General features: G+C 38.7%; 1 protein-coding gene across 1 annotated transcript in view; it reads right to left on the bottom strand.

The window, feature by feature from the left end:
• vat1 (vesicle amine transport 1) overlaps positions 1 to 17,455 on the bottom strand; it is a 36,938-nt gene extending 19,483 nt beyond the window's left edge. The window contains exons 1-2 of the mRNA XM_073841931.1: positions 16,546 to 17,455; positions 7,941 to 8,148 (exon numbers count right to left, since the gene is read on the bottom strand). Of these exons, the coding sequence (XP_073698032.1) occupies positions 7,941 to 8,148; positions 16,546 to 17,004 (667 nt within the window). The 5' untranslated portion in view covers positions 17,005 to 17,455. The remainder of the gene's footprint in view (positions 1 to 7,940; positions 8,149 to 16,545) is intronic.
• Positions 17,456 to 23,588: the final 6,133 nt, after the last annotated feature.

The following is a 23,588-nucleotide window of genomic DNA, read 5'->3' as shown; positions in this document are numbered from 1 at the left end:
TTTTAGATATAAGTTTGTCTCGATTACAGTAAAAAAAAAAAAACAGCCCAGGTTGCATTTTGGCAACAGTTATCCTTTAAGTTTAAAATGTAAAAATGCAAATAAAACTTGACAGTCGTGCAGTTGTCATTGTGAACTAAAACTAAAAACATAAAATGACTCAAACTTAATCTAAAATTTAGAAAATATAGAAATAAAAGCCAATTCAAAACATTAAAGGATTAGTTCACTCCTGAATGAAAATTTCCTGATAATTTACTCACCCCCATGTCATCAAAGATGTTCATGTATTTCTTTCTTCAGTCGAAAAGAAATTAAGGTTTTTGAGGAAAACATTCCAGGTTTTTTGTCTATATAGTGGACTTCAATGGGAATCAATAGGTTGAATGTTTAAATTGCAGTTTCAATGAAGCTTCAAAGCGCTCTACACGATCTCAGCCGAGGAATAAGGGTCTAATCTAGCGAAACGATCAACAATTTTCTAAAAAAAATAAATAAAAATGTATATATTTTAACCACATAGCCTCGTCTTGCACTAGCTCAACTTTATGCATTACATAATTATGTTCAAAAGGTCATGTGTGGCTAGTTCTTTGTGTAATGGGTAGGGTTGGGCAAAAAACTCATTTTCTCCTCCAACTTCAAAATCATCTGAGATCGTTGTTTAACTTTTTTGGTGAAGAGTGTTTGACTTTCTTTGCATGTTCTCTTTCTGAACACTGGGTCGGTACTTCTACCTACGTCACGCATGACCTTTCCAACATGATTATGTAATGCAGTAAGTCGTGCTAGTGCAAGACTAGCATTTGTGGTTAAAAAGTATTAATATTTATTTTAAGAAAATGAACGACCATTTCGCTAGATAAGACCCTTATTCCTCAGCAGGAATCGTGTATAGCCCTTTGAAACTGTAATGAATCCTTCAACCCATTGATCCCCACTGAAGTCCTCTATATGGAGAAAAATCCTGGAATGTTTTCCTCAAACTCCTTAATTTCTTTTCAACGGAAGAAAGAAAGACATGAACATCTTGGATGACAGTGATGTGAGTAAATTATCAGAAAAGTTTAATTCTGGAAGTGAACCAATCCTTTAATAATGCTGCGGTTAGGGGAAGAATTTTAACAAACGACTCAAATTCTTCTCACAAAAAGCTATTGCATGACTTTAGAAGACTAGAAGAATATAACACACAAGTCATATAGACTTTCACTGAGCAGAGTAAACATTCAAGACTTTTCTTTTGTGTTCCATAAAAGAAACGACTTGAGGGTGAATAAATGACAGAACTCATTGGATTCACTATTAAAAATAATAATAATAATAACAGGAGAAGGGGACTGTTAAAGATCTTTAGAAATCGATTTCATAAACTGTAGCAGATGGCGACTGTTCTTCCTGGATGTTGTAATCCTGGAATGCTGTTTTTGGTTCGAGTGTAATGTTTGTTTTATTTTACAAGCAAAGCGCCCATTGACATCCTTTAAGGTTTTCCAGATACGACAAACTATTATAACAAGTAGGCGGCTCTTCACTGTCAGGCGGGACTCATCAGGATGAATTAGCGTTTACAGTACAAATCGCTGTAGTCTAATATGCACTTTTAAACACATTTGATTGATCCAATCACAAAACATTTTAGTCCCCATATACACCTATCTGTTTGTGATCCAATACTTTATGCACCCTTAAAGGAGAAATTCACTTCCAGAATAATTTACTCACCCCCTTGTCATCCAAGAAGTCTTTCTTTCTTCAGTCGTAAAAAAAATTATGTTTTTGAGGCAAACATTTCAGGATTTTTCTCCATCTAGTGGACTTCAATGGTGCCCACGAGTTTGAACTTCCAAAATGCAGTTTAAATGCAGCTTCAAAGGGCTCCAAATGATTCCAGCCGAGGAAGAAAGGTCTAATCTAGTGCAACGATCAGTTATTTTGTTAAAAAAAAAAAAAAAAAAAAAAAAAAAAACCATTTTATATAATTACTATGCTTATCTTGTCTAGCTCTGTGTGAACTCTGTGCATTCTGGGTCAAAAGGTTAGGGTATGTCAAAAAAACTCCCATCTCTTTTCTCCTCCAACTTCAAAATCATCCTACATCGCTTCAGAAGTACTGACCCAGTGTTTACAAAATTAACATATGAACATAAGGAAAACTGTCTTGATTTTTTTCCTTAAAAAGCATAATGTCCTTACGACTAAAGAAAGTAAGACAAAAATATCTTCACTGTAAAAAAAAAAAAGAAAAGAAAAAAGTTGTTTCAACTTAAAGTAAGTTTAGTCAACATAAAATGTTTGTATACTACACAAAAACGTGGATATTTGAATTGAGTAAACTTAATTTTACGGCAGCACGAACACTTTAAGTTGAAACTACTTTTTTTTTTTTTTTTACAGTGACAAGGGGGTGAGTAAATTATCTGTAAATTTTTGTTCTGGAAGTAAAGTTCTTTAAAGCCAGACAGCTTCAGTTCTTCTGCACTGTTGCTGAATGGAAAAAAAAAGTAACAAGCATCAACTAATAACTAAGATCAATTTTCATTCTGAGGTAAATTATTCCCTTAAGGTCTGTGTTAAGGCAATTCAGTTTCTAAAAGACTGTATACTATGTAGTACTAAATTGTGGAGTTAGACAGTTTTGCACCATTTTTGTGTTCAGGATTTTTTGGAGTGGGCCTAAAATCATGTCTCTCTGATGCACTGGAGCCACTAAGCTTGGGCTCTCACAGAACACTATAACAACTAGAGTGCATTACCATCATTGGTTCGCCCGCTCAATCGCGAGTTACTGTCATTACCGTTAGTTACTACAGCCTGCACTTTTCTAGCTTTCATCATGTAAATGCATATTACCTAATTGCAATTTACAAAACAGCTCGGTCACCTTATGTAAATTTATTTGTATTTTTGACTGTTAGAGAGGCAGCAGCTGACAGCAGACACGCCCCCAGCATTTGAGAGCAAATAACGCTGCTTATTTTTTCCAAGATTTTGATACCTTACTTTATTTACTTGACAGCTTTTTTTAATCATTCAAATTTGCCTGGTGGGTTAATAACACATTTTTCTGTGGTTTGCCAAACTTATTTACCTAAAGTTATGCATCATGCTCCATATGAAGGTGCAGTGCTATTCCTTACTCTCAGTGAAACTCAGAGGAAACACATTTCCATTTTTACAGCGAATTCAAAAAACATCCTGTGCACTGAGATACCAAGGGCTTCCTGAGCACACACAGACACGCACACTTGAGCATTCACACATACACAAACAATCTCAAAAAACAAGAAAACTTACAAGCTGAAACAAAGAGCGATGGCTATAATTACGAGAAACATGACGTGCTACATAACTACAGACTACTCATCTGTGACTGACGCCCCCACTCCAGAAATGACAGACCAGAGACCTCTTTTTATTATGGGGGTTTTGGTTTGATTTCTCTGCAAATATTTGTGACTACTACTACGCTTTGTCTTAAAACATTCCCTCTCGTCTCTTGTAGGGTGTGGTGGCGGCTCAAGGAGACGCTTTCGAGATTGTTTGAGAATTCTGGTTTCTGCAACACTCCAGTTGGACGAGAGCGTTTCCTTCCACCCCGAGCCAAAGCTTCATCCACATCCACACCCACACTGTCTGATGCATATGTCCACCAGTATTCACAGCGACAGGGGATATCAGATACATATCAGACCCCAGAGAGAGAGAATATGAGAATATTTCAGTCTGTTCATTGGGCCTCATTCATGAAACACAAGCAGAACTGATTCCAGTGTATATAATTTGTAAATCCATTCTTACATAAATTGCCCCACTAAATTGAATGCCGCAATTCATTGCAGAATGGTTTTACGTAAGGTTTACACAAAAAGGCTCTGTTAGTGTTTTTTCGTGGTGTTAGTGTTTTTTAAAAGGTATGTCTTCATTACATACACTGAGCATTTCATGAGATCAATGATTATGCAAAAGCATACCACTAACAAGAGTAACATTTGTTCACCACAAGTGCACAGAAAGCAATGGAACAGAAACCATTTCATATGCTTTTTAAATGGTGTGCCTGACTTCTCATGTAGTTAGACAGAAGTCCTCCAGGCACTTCTCAGGACAAGTTAATCAACTATTGCAAAAGTGCTGCATACAAAACACTGTAATACCTCCACATGACTATATCATCGCTTTGAAAATTGGCTTATACTACTGAAAGTCTCTTCCAGGGCTCAGGAGGCTTCTTTAAAGTAATTTTAATTAGAAAAGAACTAAGAACTGCAAGAACTAAGTGATGTGTATCACAATAGATAGAGTCAGATGCCAAATACAAATACTAATTTGAGAATCAGCACACCAAAGAAAATGCTGTTGCTGCTTCAGCCAAAAGGATTTTGAATAAAAATCCATTAGGTTTGTACAATATTTGCTGAAAGTGCAATGAAACAGATCACTCAGTGGTGCTGTGTTCAGAATATGGCGTCAATGATTCTCAAAGTTTTAAAAATGAAAAAAATTAATTGGTTGGAGCATGAACCAGTCAATCTACATGTACCATTATAGGATTAGTTCATTCCAGAATGAACATTTCCTGATAATTTATTCACCCCTATGTCATCCAAGATGTTCATGTCTTGCTTTCTTCAGTCGAAAAGAAATTAAGGATTTTAAGAAAAACATTCCAGGATTTTTCTCCATATAGTGGACCTTTAAGCATTATTCTACACATTCCCGCAGATTTCGCGATTATAGCTGGAAATTCCTGCAAACATTAACGCTATACTGCATGTAGGTTGAATTAGTGTTGGGCGATATGCTCAATTTTCATATCGTCCTATCGTCAGCCTGAGAGATCGCCGATAAACAATACTATCGTGCTGATTTATTTAATTATCTATGTACTAAATTCCTTATTCATTTTGTAAAGGTAGACTTGCTATTGGGCATGTGACTAAGTTGTGCGTGTAGGCTACAGAGCGCTGACGATATAGTTCTGCCGGAGAGGTCTTACTTTCGGTTTCATTCTCTGCTATCCTCAGTGAGTGGTAAATGTGCGTGCATGAATGTAAATGAGTGTATCTTTCTTTACCTGTCATATTGCGATAATGTTATCGCTTTATGTCTGACCGTTGTCATCAGGTGATGTTGTAATTCAGTTTATGTAGAATGTGGAGAAGTGATGCCCGTGTAATTCACGTGCGTATGTTTAGCGCCATTTGATCGCATCGTAATTCTAATTAACGCATACAGATGTTACTGAGGTGAATGTTTATGTTTAGCCTACTATATACAGACAGACCGATTCTGATATATGGTAATTAATTCAGCCTGAACCACGTTTTACTACCTCTGTTATCCTAATGACTGTGCAATGCTAATATAATATAACACTCCCGTTAGAATCAGTTAATCTATCTACACCGTGCTGTATGATGAAAATCTCTCCGTGGGTGCACGGACGCAACACATACGCACTGTAGACGGAGTATGTGTGAAACATGCGTTACCCGTTTTCACTGCACACGTCTGTGGCGCGTTAAGGCGACGTAGCCACTCTCTTTGCGTGTGTTTATACCGCGGCAAGTTTCTGAAGCATCCTATAACCGACTCTCCGCGCTGCATCGCTAAAGTTAGGCGCCTTTTTGACGGATAATAATAATAATCGTCTAACTATCGTCAAGGGCATCAGCCACAGGCGATATCTCTGACTATCGTCGATACACGATACTATCGTCTATCGGCACAACCCTAGGTTGAATCCAAACAGATTATCAGAGCAGACCAGTCATTATACAACTTCCTGTGAGATAGATTGAGTGGAATCCTACCACGTCTTCTCCCACTCTTTCAAAATGCACAAATGGCCTTAATAATATCCCGGTTGAGTTTGCTCTGCAAGCGATTGTCAGATTGAGTTATTTGATAAAAATCATTTCCTTTTTTGCTATTCCATTTCATTTATCCATGGCACATGCAATTTTTATATGTAGCCTAAGTAATTTTGTCTAATGACTTGTTTGCATTATTTAGTCATTATTTCATTTTTTTTGTTTTTTTACATTTTTTAAGGAAATATATTTTTGGTAACATTTTACAAACCAACAATTTTTGAAGTCTCATTTGTTAATGCATGATTTAACATGATCTAACATAGCAATTATCATTATTATTAATTTAAGTGAATCTAGTGTTCTTTAGCATTGCTGATGCCTTGCCATGAACCCTAGACCCACAGCAAACCAAACCGAACAGTGGCTCCAAAACTGAGACCCCAACCGTGGAATTGGTTATATCGTTACACCCCTACCTTCAACCCCTTGGGTCCCACCAACGTCTTGGATGACATGGGGGTGAGAAAATCATCAGGAAATTTTAATTCAGGTCAGGAGTGAACTAATCCTTTAAGCCAGTAGTTGTAAGATAAAATAACAATTTAGTAATTTTTTTTTACCAGTAGCTGGCGCTGCGACCATGGGTGCTCAGCTCTAATTACACTTATAAACAGACTTTAACAGCTGTCTTACAAAAGCTAATGAGATTCTCTGTAAACTATGCATACAAAAATGACAATACTAAGTATAAAGTATTAGAATCAAATATTTAATTCTGAACAATGTTTGCCATTTTCATTTTCAAAACACTTGTTTTAATTGGATGTAAGCCTAAGCAGTGCTCTTAGGCAGGAGAAGGCTGTCTAGTACTCTTCATCGTAATGTTGGCATTTTTAACATTGGTATTTCTTGAGTATGTGGGGGGCGTTTCATACCAGAGTAGTTTATTCAAAGTTCACAGATTTTATCAGCAATTTTGATGCATCCAACTACTCCCCATTCTTTCCCCAACATTCTCTCTCATAGGCAGATGTGATATCACTCAGGATTTTAAAAAGTGTTTTTTTTTTTTTTAATACTGATACCACAAAAATCTCACTTTGGTGAGAAAAAAAACAGGACTCTTATGAATAAAAATCCACACTTAAAGAAACAACGCAACCCACTCACAGACTGAATTATCCACACACACACACACACACACACACACACACACACACACACACACACACACACACACACACACACACACACACACACACACACACACACACACACACACACACACACACACACACACACACACACACACACACACACACACACACACACACACACACACACACACACACACACACACACACACACACACACACACACACACACACACACACACACACACACACACACACACACACACACACACACGCCGTTCTATTCCAACAACAAAACCCATAATCACTTTAAATGTTGCATAATTAAATGAATAATTGTCTAATCACAGTTTCACCAAATAACTATCATCCCAAAAAACTGTCAGTGTTTTCCAACACAACTAGAGCGCAGGCTTCAGTGCGAACAGAACATTGTCTAAACATTTATAAACTAAACGGCTGCCAAGGGACACGCTCGTATGAATTTATCGATAAGAGATTTGTTTGACACCTACAGGAACATCCTCGGAGAACTAATAAACTATTCAATCCTGCACCTGCATTTACAGTACCTCCCAAAGTTCATTATTAGAGAGCACCGATTCCCAACCCACCCCCACACATACGTACACCTGCACAGAGAGTTAGAAACCCCTTGGGGACAACACTTGGAAAAAGTTAATTGCCACAAGGGACTCACTGATCCACTCCCACGAATGGCAATGGGAGCAAGTAAGTAAATGTAAACCACTGCTGTACTCCCTCGTCGGCGTAAAAAGCCCCAGTGCTCCCCTTTGTCCAGCTGCAAGGATCGTATACACAAACACTTACGCACACCTGCACATAATGGATGTGTCCATTGTGTTGCAGCACATGAAAATATAACAGCATTAGGCTGCATGTAATCCCTGTTACGAAGCCTGTTGTACATTTGCATAATCTCTACAGCACACACACACTCGCTTACCTGCAGCCATATGGATGAGTACGCTTTGGTTGGGACGCAGGTGCCCAAAGTCGAAGAGCATCAAGTAGGCGGTAATGTAATTAACAGGAAGTGCTGCCGCCTCCTCAAAACTCATGCCCTCAGGCATCAGGAAGGTGTGTGTGGTGGCCACCACTACTACTTCCTGCCACATACCGCTCCGGTTCAGAACCAGGACCTTATCACCCACCTACAGACGAGGAAAGAGAAAGAAACATTCAAGGAACATTTGGAAAACAGCCCTGGAATGTTTCAGCAACAATATGCCTTTCAGTGTTTTTACGCCACAGTTACCACAGCAGCACTGCAACAATGTTGAGTATATGTCAATAAACATTAAGAGCGCATTCGAGAAGATGTGATAATGCTCATTGGATCTGTAGGGCTATTTGTTCATTTGCTGTTTTGCGCAGCAGAGTTAAAAAAAAAAAAAAAGTTTTTTGGCAAGACGATAGGCCAGCTGTAGAGATCTGGGGGATCTCTTGTGTATGTTTTGTTGTCATTACCCTTCAAGACAGTTAGCATACCTCAACAAAATATTTAAACCTGTACTGCTGGCCAGCTGGACTGTTTTGCTAATCTTTTTCTTGGAGCGGATAAATGTGCTGCATTTAGAGCTGTTTGATAATATCAGTTGTAACTGAAAATCCTTCAATTACCTTGGCGACCCACATACACACACAGATAAAGGAGAAATCATTGAGCAGACGTCCACTACTTCCTTTGGAACGAGGAGATATCAGGAATGCACACACACACACACACACACACACACACACACACACGTTGGGTTTACATGTTTTATGGGGACATTCCATAGGCGTAATGGTTTTTATACTGTACAAACCGTACTTTCTATCGCCCTACACCTACCCTACACCTAAACCTAGCCCTCACAGAAGATTGTGCACACTTTTACTTCCTCAAAAAAACTCAGTGCATGATTTATAAGCCTGTTTCCTCATGGGGACCTGAGAAATGTCCCCACAAGGTCAAAATCTACTGGTATTCCCATCCTTGTGGGGACATTTGGTCCCCACAACGTGATGAATACTAGACACACACACACGCACGCACGCACGCACACACACGACCTCTGAGCCACCATTAATAGGTTTGTGCTGCTGAAATTGAGCTACAGTGGTTTGTTGCATAGTCGAGCCTACAAAATCTCTAACAATGTGTAATCTAGTATTTTGTCAAATGGAAATTCACTATTTCCTGTATGTTACTGTTCCTGTGCAAGTCACTAATGCAAGTTATTATTTTTTTTAAATTGAGCTTGTGATTTTTGGGGACAGTTCACCCCAAAATAAAAATTCTGTCATTAATTACTCAGCATCATGACGTTTCAAACCCGTAAAACCTTTGTTCATCTTCAGAACACAAATTAAGGTATTTTTGATTACATCTGAGAGCTTTCTGACCCTGCATAGACAGCAATGCAACTACCACGTTCAAGGCCCAGAAAGGCAGTAAGAACATCGATAAAATAGTCCATGTGACATCAGTGGTTCAGCCTTAATTTTATGAAGCTACAAGGATACTCTTTCTGCACAAAGAAAACAGATTTCATTAAAATTATGTTTTTGGAACGACATGGAGAACATGGACAGTTTTTTGGGTGAACTAAAACTTTAATCAAAATTTCATAACTTGACTTTCCAGTGAAAGGGCCAATTTCTTTCTGGTAAAGTATGCTGGACTTCTCAAATCATTCAGGTATTTTAAACCCTGTCCCTTTCTTACAACCAAATGCAAGCTTGCTTTCAGACCTGCCTCTATCAAATCAACAACCAATGGATCGAACTATAACCCCACCCTATTTTTTTCTTTTTCAATAAGCTGTTTCTTTCAGATTTACACCACAATACAGAACAAAAGGTCTGACACTAATTTCATTACATCGCAATTTTAGGGTGTAGACATGTTGGATAAAGCCAAGCTACATTTGTGTTATCTAGGTCTGTTAGTCTAGAGTTAAAATCATACTGGTCCGTTCTTTGCAAAGTCAAGTAACGCATTTAACATGGCATTTGATGGTCAATTGTTTTAGTCCAGCCTTTACTCTAGCATTATTTTGGATTTTCACTTTATTAAAATTGGTTAAAGTGTGTGTACAGGCAATTCAAAAAATTGTTTCTAAACAATATACATGTTAGAAATGTATTGCTGAAAATACCTTACAAAGACTGTGAACTATGTAGTACTGAATTGAGGAGTTAAGACCCATTCACACCAAAAACAATAACTATAAAGATAACTATATTAGCGTCCACACCAGCAGACTGGTGACACCAGCTGATTTGGTGTCAATGTTTTTATCGTTCATTAACTGGAAAAAAATCATTTTGAAAGCGATTTCATTGTTGCTGTTTCTCTGTGCCTTTTTCGTTTTAGCTGTGGTGCGGCCACAACTCTGCAACTCTTTAATACTAAGAACAGTTTTTACCATTTTTGTGTCAGGATTTTTTTTTAGTGGGCCTGAAATCTTCTCTCAATGATGCACTGGAGCCACTGAGCTTGGGCCCGTCCCCTAACACTATAATAACTAGAGCGCATCAATGGTCCACCCACTCAATCGGCAGTTTTTATCATTACCTTTAGTTACTACAGCCTACAGTTTGCTAGCTAGCTGTGCCTTCATCACGTAAATGCATATTGCCTAGCTGTGATCATTTACAAAACAGCTCCATCTCCTTTATTGGACTCCTCTATTCAATAAAATTTCTTTGTATTTGACAGTTGAGAGAGGCAGCAACTTTCCCAAAAGTGGGCATGGTTTCAGCGCTGCCAGTGGACACGCCTCCAAGCATTTGAAAGCAGACAATACTGCTTTTTTTTTCTTCAAAATTTTGATAACTTATTTTATTTACTTGGTTATTTACTTTTTTAATCATTCAAATTAGGTTGGGTAGTTAATAACATTTTTCTGTGGTGTGACAAACTCTTTAAACGGAGTTTAAAGCTTTCTTCAAAATATCTGTGTTCCACAGAAGAAAAAGAGAGGTTTGGAACTACATAAGGGGGAGTAAATGACACAATTTCCATCTTTGGGTGAACTACGCAGGTGCAGTAATATCACGCAGCGCCTGAAGTTAGTTCCCAGCTAGGTTAGCATTTGCACATGTGCTGCCTGATATTACTCTGCCTGCTTCGGCCATGTTACGGCAGCAAACTTCCTTGACTATTACGTCAGAATGGAAGTGTAGTTCCTAATCTTATTGGCCTAGAAAACCGCAGCTTTACATTTTCCGCCGGTTTTAGTACATGATATAACTACAGAAGAGTCGAGTTTTAAATAGGACAAAGCTTGAAACTCGTTGGTCATTTTTGAACGCGATGCTATTGGTCTAATAGGATTCAATGAACTATGCTAAGCTATGCTAAAAGAGATATCGCCAGAACAGGAGAACTGCTGAATGGATTTCAAAACGGTTGGAGAATGAGCCCATTTCCAAAAAAGTGGAGTGTTCCTTTAAATTCAGCATGAGCAATAGCAAGTACCACTAACACACAGTCTAATATCTGCACTACTAATAGTCCACGTCTTTAAATCATGGTTGTTACATCCAACCCAGTCAAGCAGCTCAAATAAACAGATTGCAACGCTGTCTGGCGTCGCTAGCTCCAACAAATGGCACACTTCACCTTTAAGCTGTTTTCAGAATTCATAAAGGCAGTGACACTGACTGATTCAACCTTTGTAACGTGCACAAAAACACTCAACACTTGTGTCCCGTCCTCCGCTTGTGAATTTCCTCAATCGCTAGCATCATAAACATCCCACTTCCTCCACCACTCTTTCTCCGTCTATCACTCCTTTTCATCTCCCATCTCCCCCTGTATCTCTGTCTTTCTTTATTTCTAAAGATCAGTTCCTCTCATCAGGGGGCAGGCAGATCCTTCAGCCTCAATGAGCTTCAGAGAAGACACACACACATGGCTAGAAAACCACCTATCTCTTTATTTCTCTTTCTGAGGACACACATACTTGGCACAAATGTCCAACGAGCTTCAGAAACCACACACACACATAAGCTTTTCTGTGTGACGCAAACACTAATATACCCAGCGCTTCCCTCACAGACAGGAAGACACACACATAGTCTAATAGGCCCAAGGGACGCATGGGCATCTTTGTCTATACTGTCCAATTAGAGAGCGGGACTACTCCCAAGCCGATACGTCTGTGCCCCAGTTCATCTCTCCTCACAGTTTGCAGTCTTTCCTGTCTCTCTCTTCACATCTTCCACGTCTCAGTCTTGCGTTCTGCCATTCTTCTTCTTCCTTCTCCTTTAATTGGACTTTCTGCACATCACAGATCAATGGACATTCAAGACTCGGCCAGGAACTGTGATCATGACTCACCATACGGGGAAATCAGCCCTCTTCCCCCTCCTTTTCTCTCTCGCTTTCTTCGTCAGCCTTGCAAAACAGTCACACTTGTGTCACAAATTTATCATACTATGTATGCTGTGCTTGCGCTAAACAAACACACTTTTCAGCTGAGATCGCAAAGCTCAAGGCCAGCTGAAGGTCTTGTGAGATGTCAGTCACTGGCTGCGATCCTCTCTCCCATGTCTCTCCAGTCTCTTCCTGTCCTGTATGCATGCACGTACACACTCAAACACACACTTTGAAGGGTAAAGTGGCTCTCTCTAATGCATTTGGCTCACGCAATACATCTGTCGGCGAACTTCTAATCTTGTTGCTGTGGAAATGAGCGGGATTCTGCTCTATAAAGCTTTGCTGTCTCCCAGCACTGATTTTGTCTATTTTATCTGTTTGTTTGTTTTGTATGTGGTGGCAGTAGTCCTGCGGTTGAGGCTCTGGGCTGCTCACACAAAGGACGGCGGCTGAAAATCCCACGTGGGGTGGAGAGATATTGAGATCACAATCCTGTTTTATCACCACTGTGCCTTTGAGCAAAACGCTTAGCCCCCGCATGCGCCAGGTGGGGTGCAGTCCATGCAAAAATACACTGTTGCTTTAAAGGATTACTTTACTTCCAGAAAAAGAAAAAAATCCTGAAAATTTACTCACTCCCTTGTCATCCAAGATGTTCATGTCTTTATTTCTTCAGTCAAAAAGAAATTACATTTGAGGAAAACATTTCAGGATTTTTCAATGGGAATCAGCGGGTTGAAGGTCCAAATTGCAGTTGCAATGCAGCTTCAAAGCACTCTACTTGATCCCAGCTGAGGAATAAAGGTCTAACCTAGCGAAACTGTCATTTTCTAAAAAAAAAAATAAAATAAAAAAAGTTATACTTTTTAACCACAAATGCTCACCTTGCACTAGCTCTGTGCGTCTACAATTTCATGTGTAAAGATTGAATGGTCAGCGCTACTGCAAGACAAGCATTTGTGGTTAAAAAGCATATAGATGTTTTTTGTTTTGTTTTTTATGAAAATGGCTGATCGTTTCGCTAGATAAGACCCTTATTCCTCGGCTGGGATTGTGTAGTGCCCTTTGAGGCTGCATTGAAACTGCAATTTGGACCTTCAACCCATTGGCTCCCATTGAAGTCCACTATATGAAGAAAAAGTCTGGAAAGTTTTTCCTTGAAAACCTTTCTTTTTGAACGAAGAAAGACATGAACATCTTGGATGACAGGTGTGTAAATGTTTGTAAATTATTAGGAAATTTTAAATTGGAAGCATCTATGAAATGGCAACTAAATATGGAGAAACTAATTACTAAATATTTCTGCTATACATTTGAACTAATTATTAAAATATTATATTAAAAACTATTATTTAAATATTAACTACTAGTAAAAATTGTATAATTATTATGCATGCATTTTAATAATCTCATATAGAGAGATTACACAAATTTTATACTTTTCCCCCTCATTCAGTGTTGTTTCATCATTTATTTAATTTTATGATTTTATTTGTTGTCTGGCAAAATTTGAAATGAATTAGAGAAGGAAATAAGGTCTCAAAAAATGGGTAAAAAAAAATACAGTGACAAATACCAGGCTTATGATATCCCCTGTTTTTATATTAATATTACCGATACTTGCTTATTATGCATTGCATATAAATTGCAATATTTTTTTAACTACTAACTTAACATTCAGCAGCAATTTTACCATAACTTTCAGACAGATATGATATGTATTCACTCTTTTTGGAAGTCTTTTTTTCCATGTACAAGTATATAATATATTTACATACATTTTTCATAAAAGTATTAAATGCTTAGAAAAAAACTGTTAAAAAGTTAAAATACTTCAACGCACAGCAAGGTACTGCAGTCGCAGTTTGACTTGTGAAGTTTATCCATTTATTGCTGCTTGTTTTTACACTGTACCTAATGAAACGGGGCTTAGAGAGTCATTTTATCCTCATCCGTGTTGTTTATACCCTACAATTGTCAAATTAGGTCATACTTCCATCACAGCTCCAATACAGTTTCCACTTCTGTGACCACATTGTGAAACACTGTTACCTCTCGTTGTATTGTGAGATTACGACTTAGTAAAAGTTTTGATTATTTTTCCACATTGATGCAGCTTGTTGATCACTCTTATAGTACCACTAACTGAACAAATCTCAGCCTACGCCTCATAAACCCATAACTCTTCCTTTATGGCGCAGTTAAACTGCTGTTAAACGCGTGTTCTTGAAACCACATCAGCTTTCCATGTCAAAAACCTTTCTCGATCAGAAATGTTACAGAGCACCGTCAGATTTGGGCTATAGCGGCTTGTGTCCTGCTGTTCGCTTACTGATATTCACTGCATCGCTGTTTATCATCGACCTGTCAAATCACACACACACACACACACACACACACACACAGAGAGAGGGAGGGAAGAGGAAAGAGAGAGAGAGGAAATTCCAGGCTGACAATGTGGTCCAGAGGAAGATAATTGTGAACAGATGCATCTGATCCTCGCAGCAGAACTCTGATAAATATTGTGTGTGCGCATAAGCAACAAGTTACATGAATTATTCATGATCTAAAAATGCTAATATAGACAGAGAGTGGGCACAAGAGAGCAGTTCAGGAATAACATCTGTCAGGTCATGTGAGAGGATGTCACGGCCTTCAGCTTGTGAGGGTGTATATGGAGATGCGTATAGCGTCTCTCAAGCTCTTCCTCCAAGAACGAGTCATTTTCCGGACACCGCGATCAGCAGATTCCTCACCTCACATGCTCACCAAACAATGTCAGCTTTGCCAAGCACTATCAGGTCTCTCAATGTGAGAAGAAGCAATTGTTTGCTTGCTGACATGGTATTACACAGAGCGAGACAAACAGAGAGAGAGGGAGATAGGCTGGACGGTGACCTTTAAATTCAATATCGGTGACAGGCGAGGCTGAGGAAGGGCTGAACCATTATCTTCCTCCTCCGCATCACCCACCAGCCAACGCCTAGTGCTCGCTCCCTCTTTCCTTCTCTCCTGTTAACACCGGCTCAGGCTTTTAATCTGCATTTCACACAATTCTTCAACATCTTACCTCCTCGACTGGTTCTCATTAAACATGTTTATTCTCGGTAACACAAATATCAAATCCTTTCAACGAACTCTCACACAGAGCCGGTGCATGGCGTTGCCATGATACGTTGCCATGGAGACCAGCGCAGCGACCACCAGGCATGACTCATCGATTTGTTCATATGGAGCACATAGAAAGTCAATTAGTCCACGTTATACTAAGACTCCGCAGCTTTAGGGCTGAAAAAAGTAACCCGAGATTTGGATTTATTTACACTGTTTAATCACACAGATATCCGCTGGCCCACTATATCAAATATGGTAATAATAAGAAACTGTATTGCATTGGCGCCGTGCCTACAGAAATAGGCGTTGACGTTTATATGAAGGGAAGAAAAACTTTGATTAATGATTAAAGAGGTCAAAATGTAGAAAAAGGAGAAGAAGAAAAAGCTGGCAAGAATGATGAATGATGTCAGAGTGTATGTCGGTGTCACAATGCGCGAGGCTGATGACAAAGGGCGCGTGCGATTAGCATTTTCCCCCCTTGCGCGCCTCGCCCTTTTTTTCTGCTCGCCCACTTGACACCGGCTCGCAAAAATCGCTAAAAGTGAATGAAAACCGTCAAAGGCGTATTTCGCTACTTTTAAGAACCGTCTGGATGTTGTGCGTCTCAGGTGCGCGAAAGAGAGAAAGAGGGGCGGTGGTTGCATCCACAATGTGACGGGATAAAACTAAACGCTAACCAAGCTGCGGTGAACGCGACGTGGGAGCGTGTTTGCATAACTGTGTATAAAAAGTATCATCAGACGGTTTGTTACTTTCAACTTGCCGCGTGTACGAGCAAAGCTCGCTCTCCCGTGAACGTTTAGCGTTCCGGCCCATTGCTCGGGTCAGAGAGCTCCGGTGATTCTGAAATGAGGCTATCGGTGCCCCTCCCGCTCCTCTTTTGTCTCCGAATATGACAGGAGTTTGAGAAGGAGTTGTCTCTTTGAATTTAAAGCGTATAAATAATCGCAAACACTGGGGAAACGTTTTCACAACACGTTTTGTTTTAAGTGTACAGGATGAGAACGAATATGAATCAATAAATGGCTGTGTAGATGAGCTAAGCTATGAGTTTACTCACTTTTCTGTCAGTCACGTCTTCACCGACAGCCTCGATGATCCCGGAGCACTCCATGCCCGGGGTTACAGGCGGGGACGGGAGCCGGTCGTACAGTCCCTGTCTCGCCATCAGGTCTGCGAAGTTGAGCCCGCACATTTTCACGCGTACCATCACCTCGCCGCTCTTAAGAGCCGGTTTCCCCTTCTTCACTTGGAGCTTCACCTTATCATACCCGCCGTAGCCGGTGAGCACCAGAGCCCGGTAGCTGAAGGTGTCCTCCTCTGGGGCTTTCTCGGCGGCGGGCGCTGGGGTGTCGGCGGCGGCTGCATCAGCGGCGGCGGCCTCGGTGGACGCGCTGGCGGGCGGTGGGTCTGGTTTGCTCTCGGTTTTTGGGGACTCGGCGGGCGTCTTGGTCTCTTGCTGCTGCTGCTTCTGCTCCTCGGCGTTTTGCTGCTGGGCAGGTGCGTCTTCGCCGGACATGGTCGGAGTTTGAGTCGCGAACTTTTGAAGAGAAAGGACTTGGCGTTTGTTTTCCTGCCTCACTAATGCAGAGCTCCAACGATTTACGAACGGCTTCGCGGTCCACGGGTTTCTCAGCCTTTGCAAAACGGATGCTGGAGCCTGAGAAGGTGGAGGACAGGGAGACAGAGAGAGAAAGAAAGGGAGTGGAAGATGCCTCACGACGACTAGTGAGTGACCCGAGGCTCTGACAACTATTGAGAAAAAAACGAGGCGAGGCGTGGCGAGCTGCAAAGCCCGGAGAAATGGATTTAAAGGGGGGGGAGAGAGAATAATGGATTGAAGAGTCCAATGAGGGAGTTTGTGTGCTGACAGGCAGCTGTGCTGACTTCAATTTAGTAAATGCAGTAAAGCTGTTTTTACTATACTCAGCTGAAATTCACACAGGAGAATGAGAAGAATTCTGGCTGAGTGTTAAATACACTTTCTCAAATTAATCGTTTTCGTCTTTTGGAATGTGTGCTGTTGAAATGCAACCAAGCAGAAGCTGCTTTTTCTATCTATGCTTCAAGAAATTTGAATAGTAAAGTGATTTATTGCTTTTAATTAAGCTATAGAAATGAATATGTTTTGTTGTGAGGATCTACCAATAAATCAGAAAAATAAATAAAAAATAATTTGCTTTTCAAAAATCTTCCATTCTCTTAAGTCACTTCAGACAACAAGATATGTTGTTATTGATGTTAAAATAAAATTACATGAACAAAGATCAGTACAAGCTAAATAATAAGCAAAATCGACCGTATTTTGACCGCATAAGTTAATATAAAGTAATTTGCATTTCAGACAACATTTTGTCCAGTTGTAGGGCTGTCACTAATGATTATTTGGTAATCGAGTAATCGGTCGATTATTCTGATGATTAATCGAGTTATCGGATAATTATATTTTTTTTTGTGTGTGGAAAAATAGTCTTTAAAACTAATTAAAATGCATATAGCAATGAGGCAATAATTAGTTCAAATAAAGTATTAAACCAAGTAATCATATGGTTTTATTGAACTAAACTGTTAAAATACATAATGTATTCTAAACAATGTAACTTTTAATGAATTAATTCACCCCAAAATGAAAATTCTGTCATTAATTACACCCCCTCATGTTGCTTCAAACCTATAAGACCTTTGTTTATCTTCAAATAACAAATGAAGATATGTTTGATTAAATCCAAGAGCTTTCTGACCCTCCATAGACAGCAAGGGTCCAGTCCAGAAACACTGTAAAGGACATTGTTAAAATAGTCCATGTGACATCAGTGGTTCAGCCATAATTATATGAAACAAAAATAACCTTATTCAAACTCCTCTGCATCACCCTCGTGCAATATTTCAGAGTACCATGACACATGCATGTGCTTTGTTCTGCTCCTAAAAAAAAAATCAGCAACATCAGGCGTATGCGTCATGGTACTCTTTGTAATGGCGGAAGACTGTCCCGGGAGAGAAGAAATTGTTGAATAAAGTTGTTATTTTTGTTTTCTTTGCGCACAAAAAGTAGCTTCATAAAATTATGGTTGAACCTGATAACACATTAACAATGTCCTTACAACGTTTCTGGACCTAGAACGTGGAAGGACCTTTGCTGTCTGTGGAGGGTCAGAAAAATTTGTGTTCTGAAGATGAACGAAGGTCTTGCGGGGTTGGATTTTCATTTTTGGGTGAACTATCCCTTTAGTGGCCAAAAGTTTTGAGAATGACACAAATATTAGTTTTCACAAAGTTTGCTGCTCAACTGCTTTTAGATCTTTGTTTCAGTTGTTTCTGTGATGTACTGAAATATAATTACAAGCACTTCATACGTTTCAAAGGCTTTTATCGACAATTACATGACATTTATGCAAAGAGTCAGTATTTGCAGTGTTGGCCCTTCTTTTTCAGGACCTCTGCAATTCGACTGGGCATGCTCTCAATCAACTTCTGGGCCCAATCCTGACTGATAGCAACCCATTCTTTCATAATCACTTCTTGGAGTTTGTCAGAATTAGTGGGTTTTTGTTTGTGCACCCGCCTCTTGAGGATTGACCACAAGTTCTCAATGGGATTAAGATCTGGGGAGTTTCCAGGCCATGGACCCAAAATTTCAACGTTTTGGTCCCTGAGCCACTTAGTTATCACTTTTGCCTTATGGCACGGTGCTCCATCGTGCTGGAAAATCCATTGTTCTTCACCAAACTGTTGTTGGATTGTTGGAAGAAGTTGCTGTTGGAGGGTGTTTTGGTACCATTCTTTATTCATGGCTGTGTTTTTGGGCAAAATTGTGAGTGAGCCCACTCCCTTGAATGAGAAGCAACCCCACACATGAATGGTCTCAGGATGCTTTACTGTTGGCATGACACAGGACTGATGGTAGCGCTCACCTTTTCTTCTCCGGACAAGCCTTTTTCCAGATGCCCCAAGCAATCGGAAAGAGGCTTCATCAGAGAATATGACTTTGCCCCAGTCTTCAGCAGTCCATTCGCCATACTTTTTGCAGAAGATCAATCTGTCCCTGATGTTTTTTTGGAGAGAAGTGGCTTCTTTGCTGCCCTTCTTGACACCAGGCCATCTTCCAAAAGTCTTGGCCTCACTGTGTGTGCAGATGCGCTCACACCTGCCTGCTGCCATTCCTGAGCAAGCTCTGCACTGGTGGCACTCCGATCCCGCAGATGAATCCTCTTTAGGAGACGATCCTGGCACTTTCCTCTTTCCTTGAAGTTCTTGATGATCCTATAAATTGTTGATTTAGGTGCAATCTTAGTAGCCACACCATGGTTAACAATGGAAGAACAATGATTTCAAGCATCACCCTCCTTTTAACATGTCAAGTCTGCCATTCTAACCCAATCAGCCTGACATAATGATCTCCAGCCTTGTGCTCGTCAACATTCTCACCTGAGTTAACAAGACCATTACTGAAATGATCTCAGCAGGTCCTTTAATGCAGTGGTTCTCAATCCTAGTCCTGGAGGACCCCTGCTCTGCACATTTTGCATGTCTCCCTTATTTAACACACCTGATTGAGATCTTCAGCTTGTTAGTTCAGTTCATGGATCTCTCTCCTAATGAGCTGATGATCTCAATCAGGTGTGTTAAATAAGGGAGACATGCAAAATGTGCAGAGCAGGGGTCCCCCAGGACCAGGATTGAGAACCACTGCTTTAATGACAGCAATGAAATGCAGTGGAAATATTTTTTTCGGGATTAAGTTAATTTTCATGGCAAAGAAGGACTATGCAATTCATCTGATCACTCTTCATAACATTCTGGAGTATATGCAAATTGCTATTATAAAAACTTTTCCAATTTCCAATATTTATGTAATTCTCAAAACTTTTGGCCACGACTGTACATTATGCATTACAACAAATGACCAACGGCCTGATGATTGTTTTTACACTTTACTGCGCGATCTACTCCTTGTTTAATATTGACTAAACAAGATTTAAATCAAATGTCCTCTTAATCTTTAATATTTGGCCATTTTTTTACAACATAAATGTTATAGCCACTGCCATTTCTTGAAAATGTGGACATCAAAACTCAGAGTGAAGGTTTGAACTTTTATTTTGAAATCGCAATGAACAGTTAGCATATTCACAAAGATATTGATGCATTCTCTACGTTTATAAATGATTTACATTACAAATCTGATAAAATGGCACATTACTGCTCTGAGATGCAGGTACGTAACCTACACGCATGTAAATAATTAAAGCGCATATGTGACCCTGGACCACAAAACCAGTCAGAAGGGTCTTTTTTTTTAATTGAGATTTATACATCACATGAAAGCTGAATAAATAAGCTTTCCTTTGATGTATTATGACAATATTTGGCCAAGATACAACTATTTGAACATTTGGAATCTAAGGGTGCAAAAAAATCTAAATATTGAGAAAATCACCTTTAAAGTTGTCCAAATGAAGTTCTTAACATTGCATATTACTAATCAAAAATTCAGTTTTGATATGTTTACGGTAGGAAAATTTTAAAATATCTCCACAGAACATGATCTTTGCTGAATATCCTAATGCTTTTAGCATAAAAGAAAAATTAATAATTTTGACCCATACAATTTCTACAAATATACCCATGCTACCTAAGACCTCGGTCACATATATTAAACCTGCATCGCATATATTTATTTAATTGAGTCGTAAAGTTTGTGAATTCACAATAGCATTATGCTTTATTATTATGTTTTAAATAGGCTTAATATATCATGCAACTGTGGAAAATGGTCTAAAATGCGTTTCATAGATTCTTATCTGTGGCGCTGATGCAGGCAAATTGCATTCGAGGATTTTTTAAAACCAAGTACTCGAATTGAATTGAGGAATTGTAACAGTCCTAGTTAGTTGGTTTAATTCTTCTCTGCCAATGTAAATAGTCTAAGTATTTGATTTTATGTCACCGAGGTGCGTATAGACTAGAACAATTTATGTACATGTATATAACTCAAAGTGAAGTCAAAGTGTCGTATAATCTTATTTTATCATATTTTAAGACAATACACAACACAACAGTACAATTAAAAGCTTAAGACAGTTTATATTTAATACTTAGGTCTTGATGTATTCATATTGCCTGATTTTTTTCATCCAACCACCAATGCAAACCCAATATTCTTCCTATTTTTTATCTCCAAACCATTAAAACCCAAACCCAATTTTTTATTGACTAAATCAATTACAAAGTCTCCTGTCAAAACAAATCATGGATTCAGGTTAGAACACAGTGACAAACAGTGTTGTCATCTGTCAAGATGTGCGGTATACTGAGTTTGTCAATTTGATTGACCAATGAAATCTTTAGAATTGACTGTGGGGCGGGTTTTGCAAATAACCGGTTTGGGGAGAAAAACATATCACACATTGATATTTTTGTCAGGGTGAGGAGAGAAAAATATGCTGCACAGTGCCTGGGTGTATCTGTGTAAAATACAAGAGGTGTGCATCTGTTGTGTGAGTTTCAAGTGTTGTTTTTGTTAGCAAGATTGTAGTAGAACGGATGTGTGCATCTGCGAGCATGTGTGTAGAGGCGGGTACGTCCTTCGCGTGGCTGTGGAGGCGTGCTTATGAGCATGTTTGTGTGCAACCAGAAGGCCAAGAGGAAATGTCTATTTATTCCTTCTATTCTCCAAGACCGTTCTGGAAATTACAGTAAATTCACAAACCATTGTTAACACTTGAAGGCGGTGCAGTGCGCCTTATGTGTTTGTGAGTGCTCTGACATAAAATAACCGTGCTAGGAACAACACTGACCTGCTTTTTCACACTAAATCAGCCACCACACCCCACCACACTTACACAAACATATATACAGGCAAACACTGCAATAGTAAAGGTCAGTGAAACTGCACTCTGACTCATCTACAAGTGCAAAGGAAGTGCTTTGAGAGAAACAGGAAGTGAACTGTAGGGCACAGTGCTGAGTAGGTTTAAAAGCTATGCAGATCACGCTATAGGACTAAGATTAAATAAGTGGAATTCGCTTTCCTTTTATCATGTCGCCGGCATTCTAGAAATGCTGACAATAAAAAACTACAATGCTTTGGAAATCTAAAAACGGGTGATCTTGGAAGGCACCCAATGTCTTGCAAACTGCGGCTTAGTTGCTTGAGCTCTGGTTCTAAATCTTTGCAAATAATGTCTGGTGTTTGTGTGCCAGTCTCACTCCACCTGCCAATGGTGACATAAATCGTCTAATGGCTAAAGAGTCGGGCAAAGTCCTGTTGGCAGGCAGTCCCTGCTCGTCGAATGATAAGAAAGTCAATTGCTTCAAGGAGTGAAAATATAAACATCTAGCAAATCATATTATTATTTTTATTTAATTAAGCTTTTTATCAGTATTTTAATAATAGATATAATTCTAAATTATGTGTGCAATTTTAATTATGCTTATTTTATTTATTAGAACTTATGTATCTATGAAAAAACCTTGTTAATCATAAATATAATCATAATTATTATGATTTTAAAAATGCTTTTTAACCAATATCTATAAATCTATGCATAATTATAAATTAAAATTTCATTTCATTATGCTTATTTTGTCATTATTTATCTGTGATGATGAAAAAAAATTGTTTTAATCCTAAATATAATAATTTTTTAATTGTTCTATCAATATCTACTTATGCAAAATAATTCTAAAAAAGTCTAAAAAAATATATAATCAGAATTCTCATTTTATTAATATTTATTTGTCTGTGCAAAATAACTGTTTTAATCATGAATATAATCACAAATTATAGTTATAATTTTAATTATGCTTATTTGATCAATATCTATAAATATATGCAATATGAATTGTTGCTTTAATTCTAAATTATGGTTATAATTTTGTTTCATTATGTTTATTTTGTTGATATTTATCTATGCAAAATCATTGTTTTAATACTAAATATAATGATTAAATATTATGATATATATTTTTTAATTATTCTTAGTTTATCAATATCTATCTATGCAAAACAACTGTTATAATAATAAATTATAATCATATTTAATAATGCTCATTTTATTAATATTCTTCTGTCTGTGCAAAATAATCTTTTTAATTATA

The sequence above is a fragment of the Garra rufa genome, chromosome 1 (genome assembly GCF_049309525.1).
Source record: "Garra rufa chromosome 1, GarRuf1.0, whole genome shotgun sequence".
Taxonomy (NCBI): Eukaryota; Metazoa; Chordata; class Actinopteri; order Cypriniformes; family Cyprinidae; genus Garra; species Garra rufa.
Note: the sequence above shows the minus strand (reverse complement) of the source record. Positions and strands in the feature narration are given on the sequence as shown.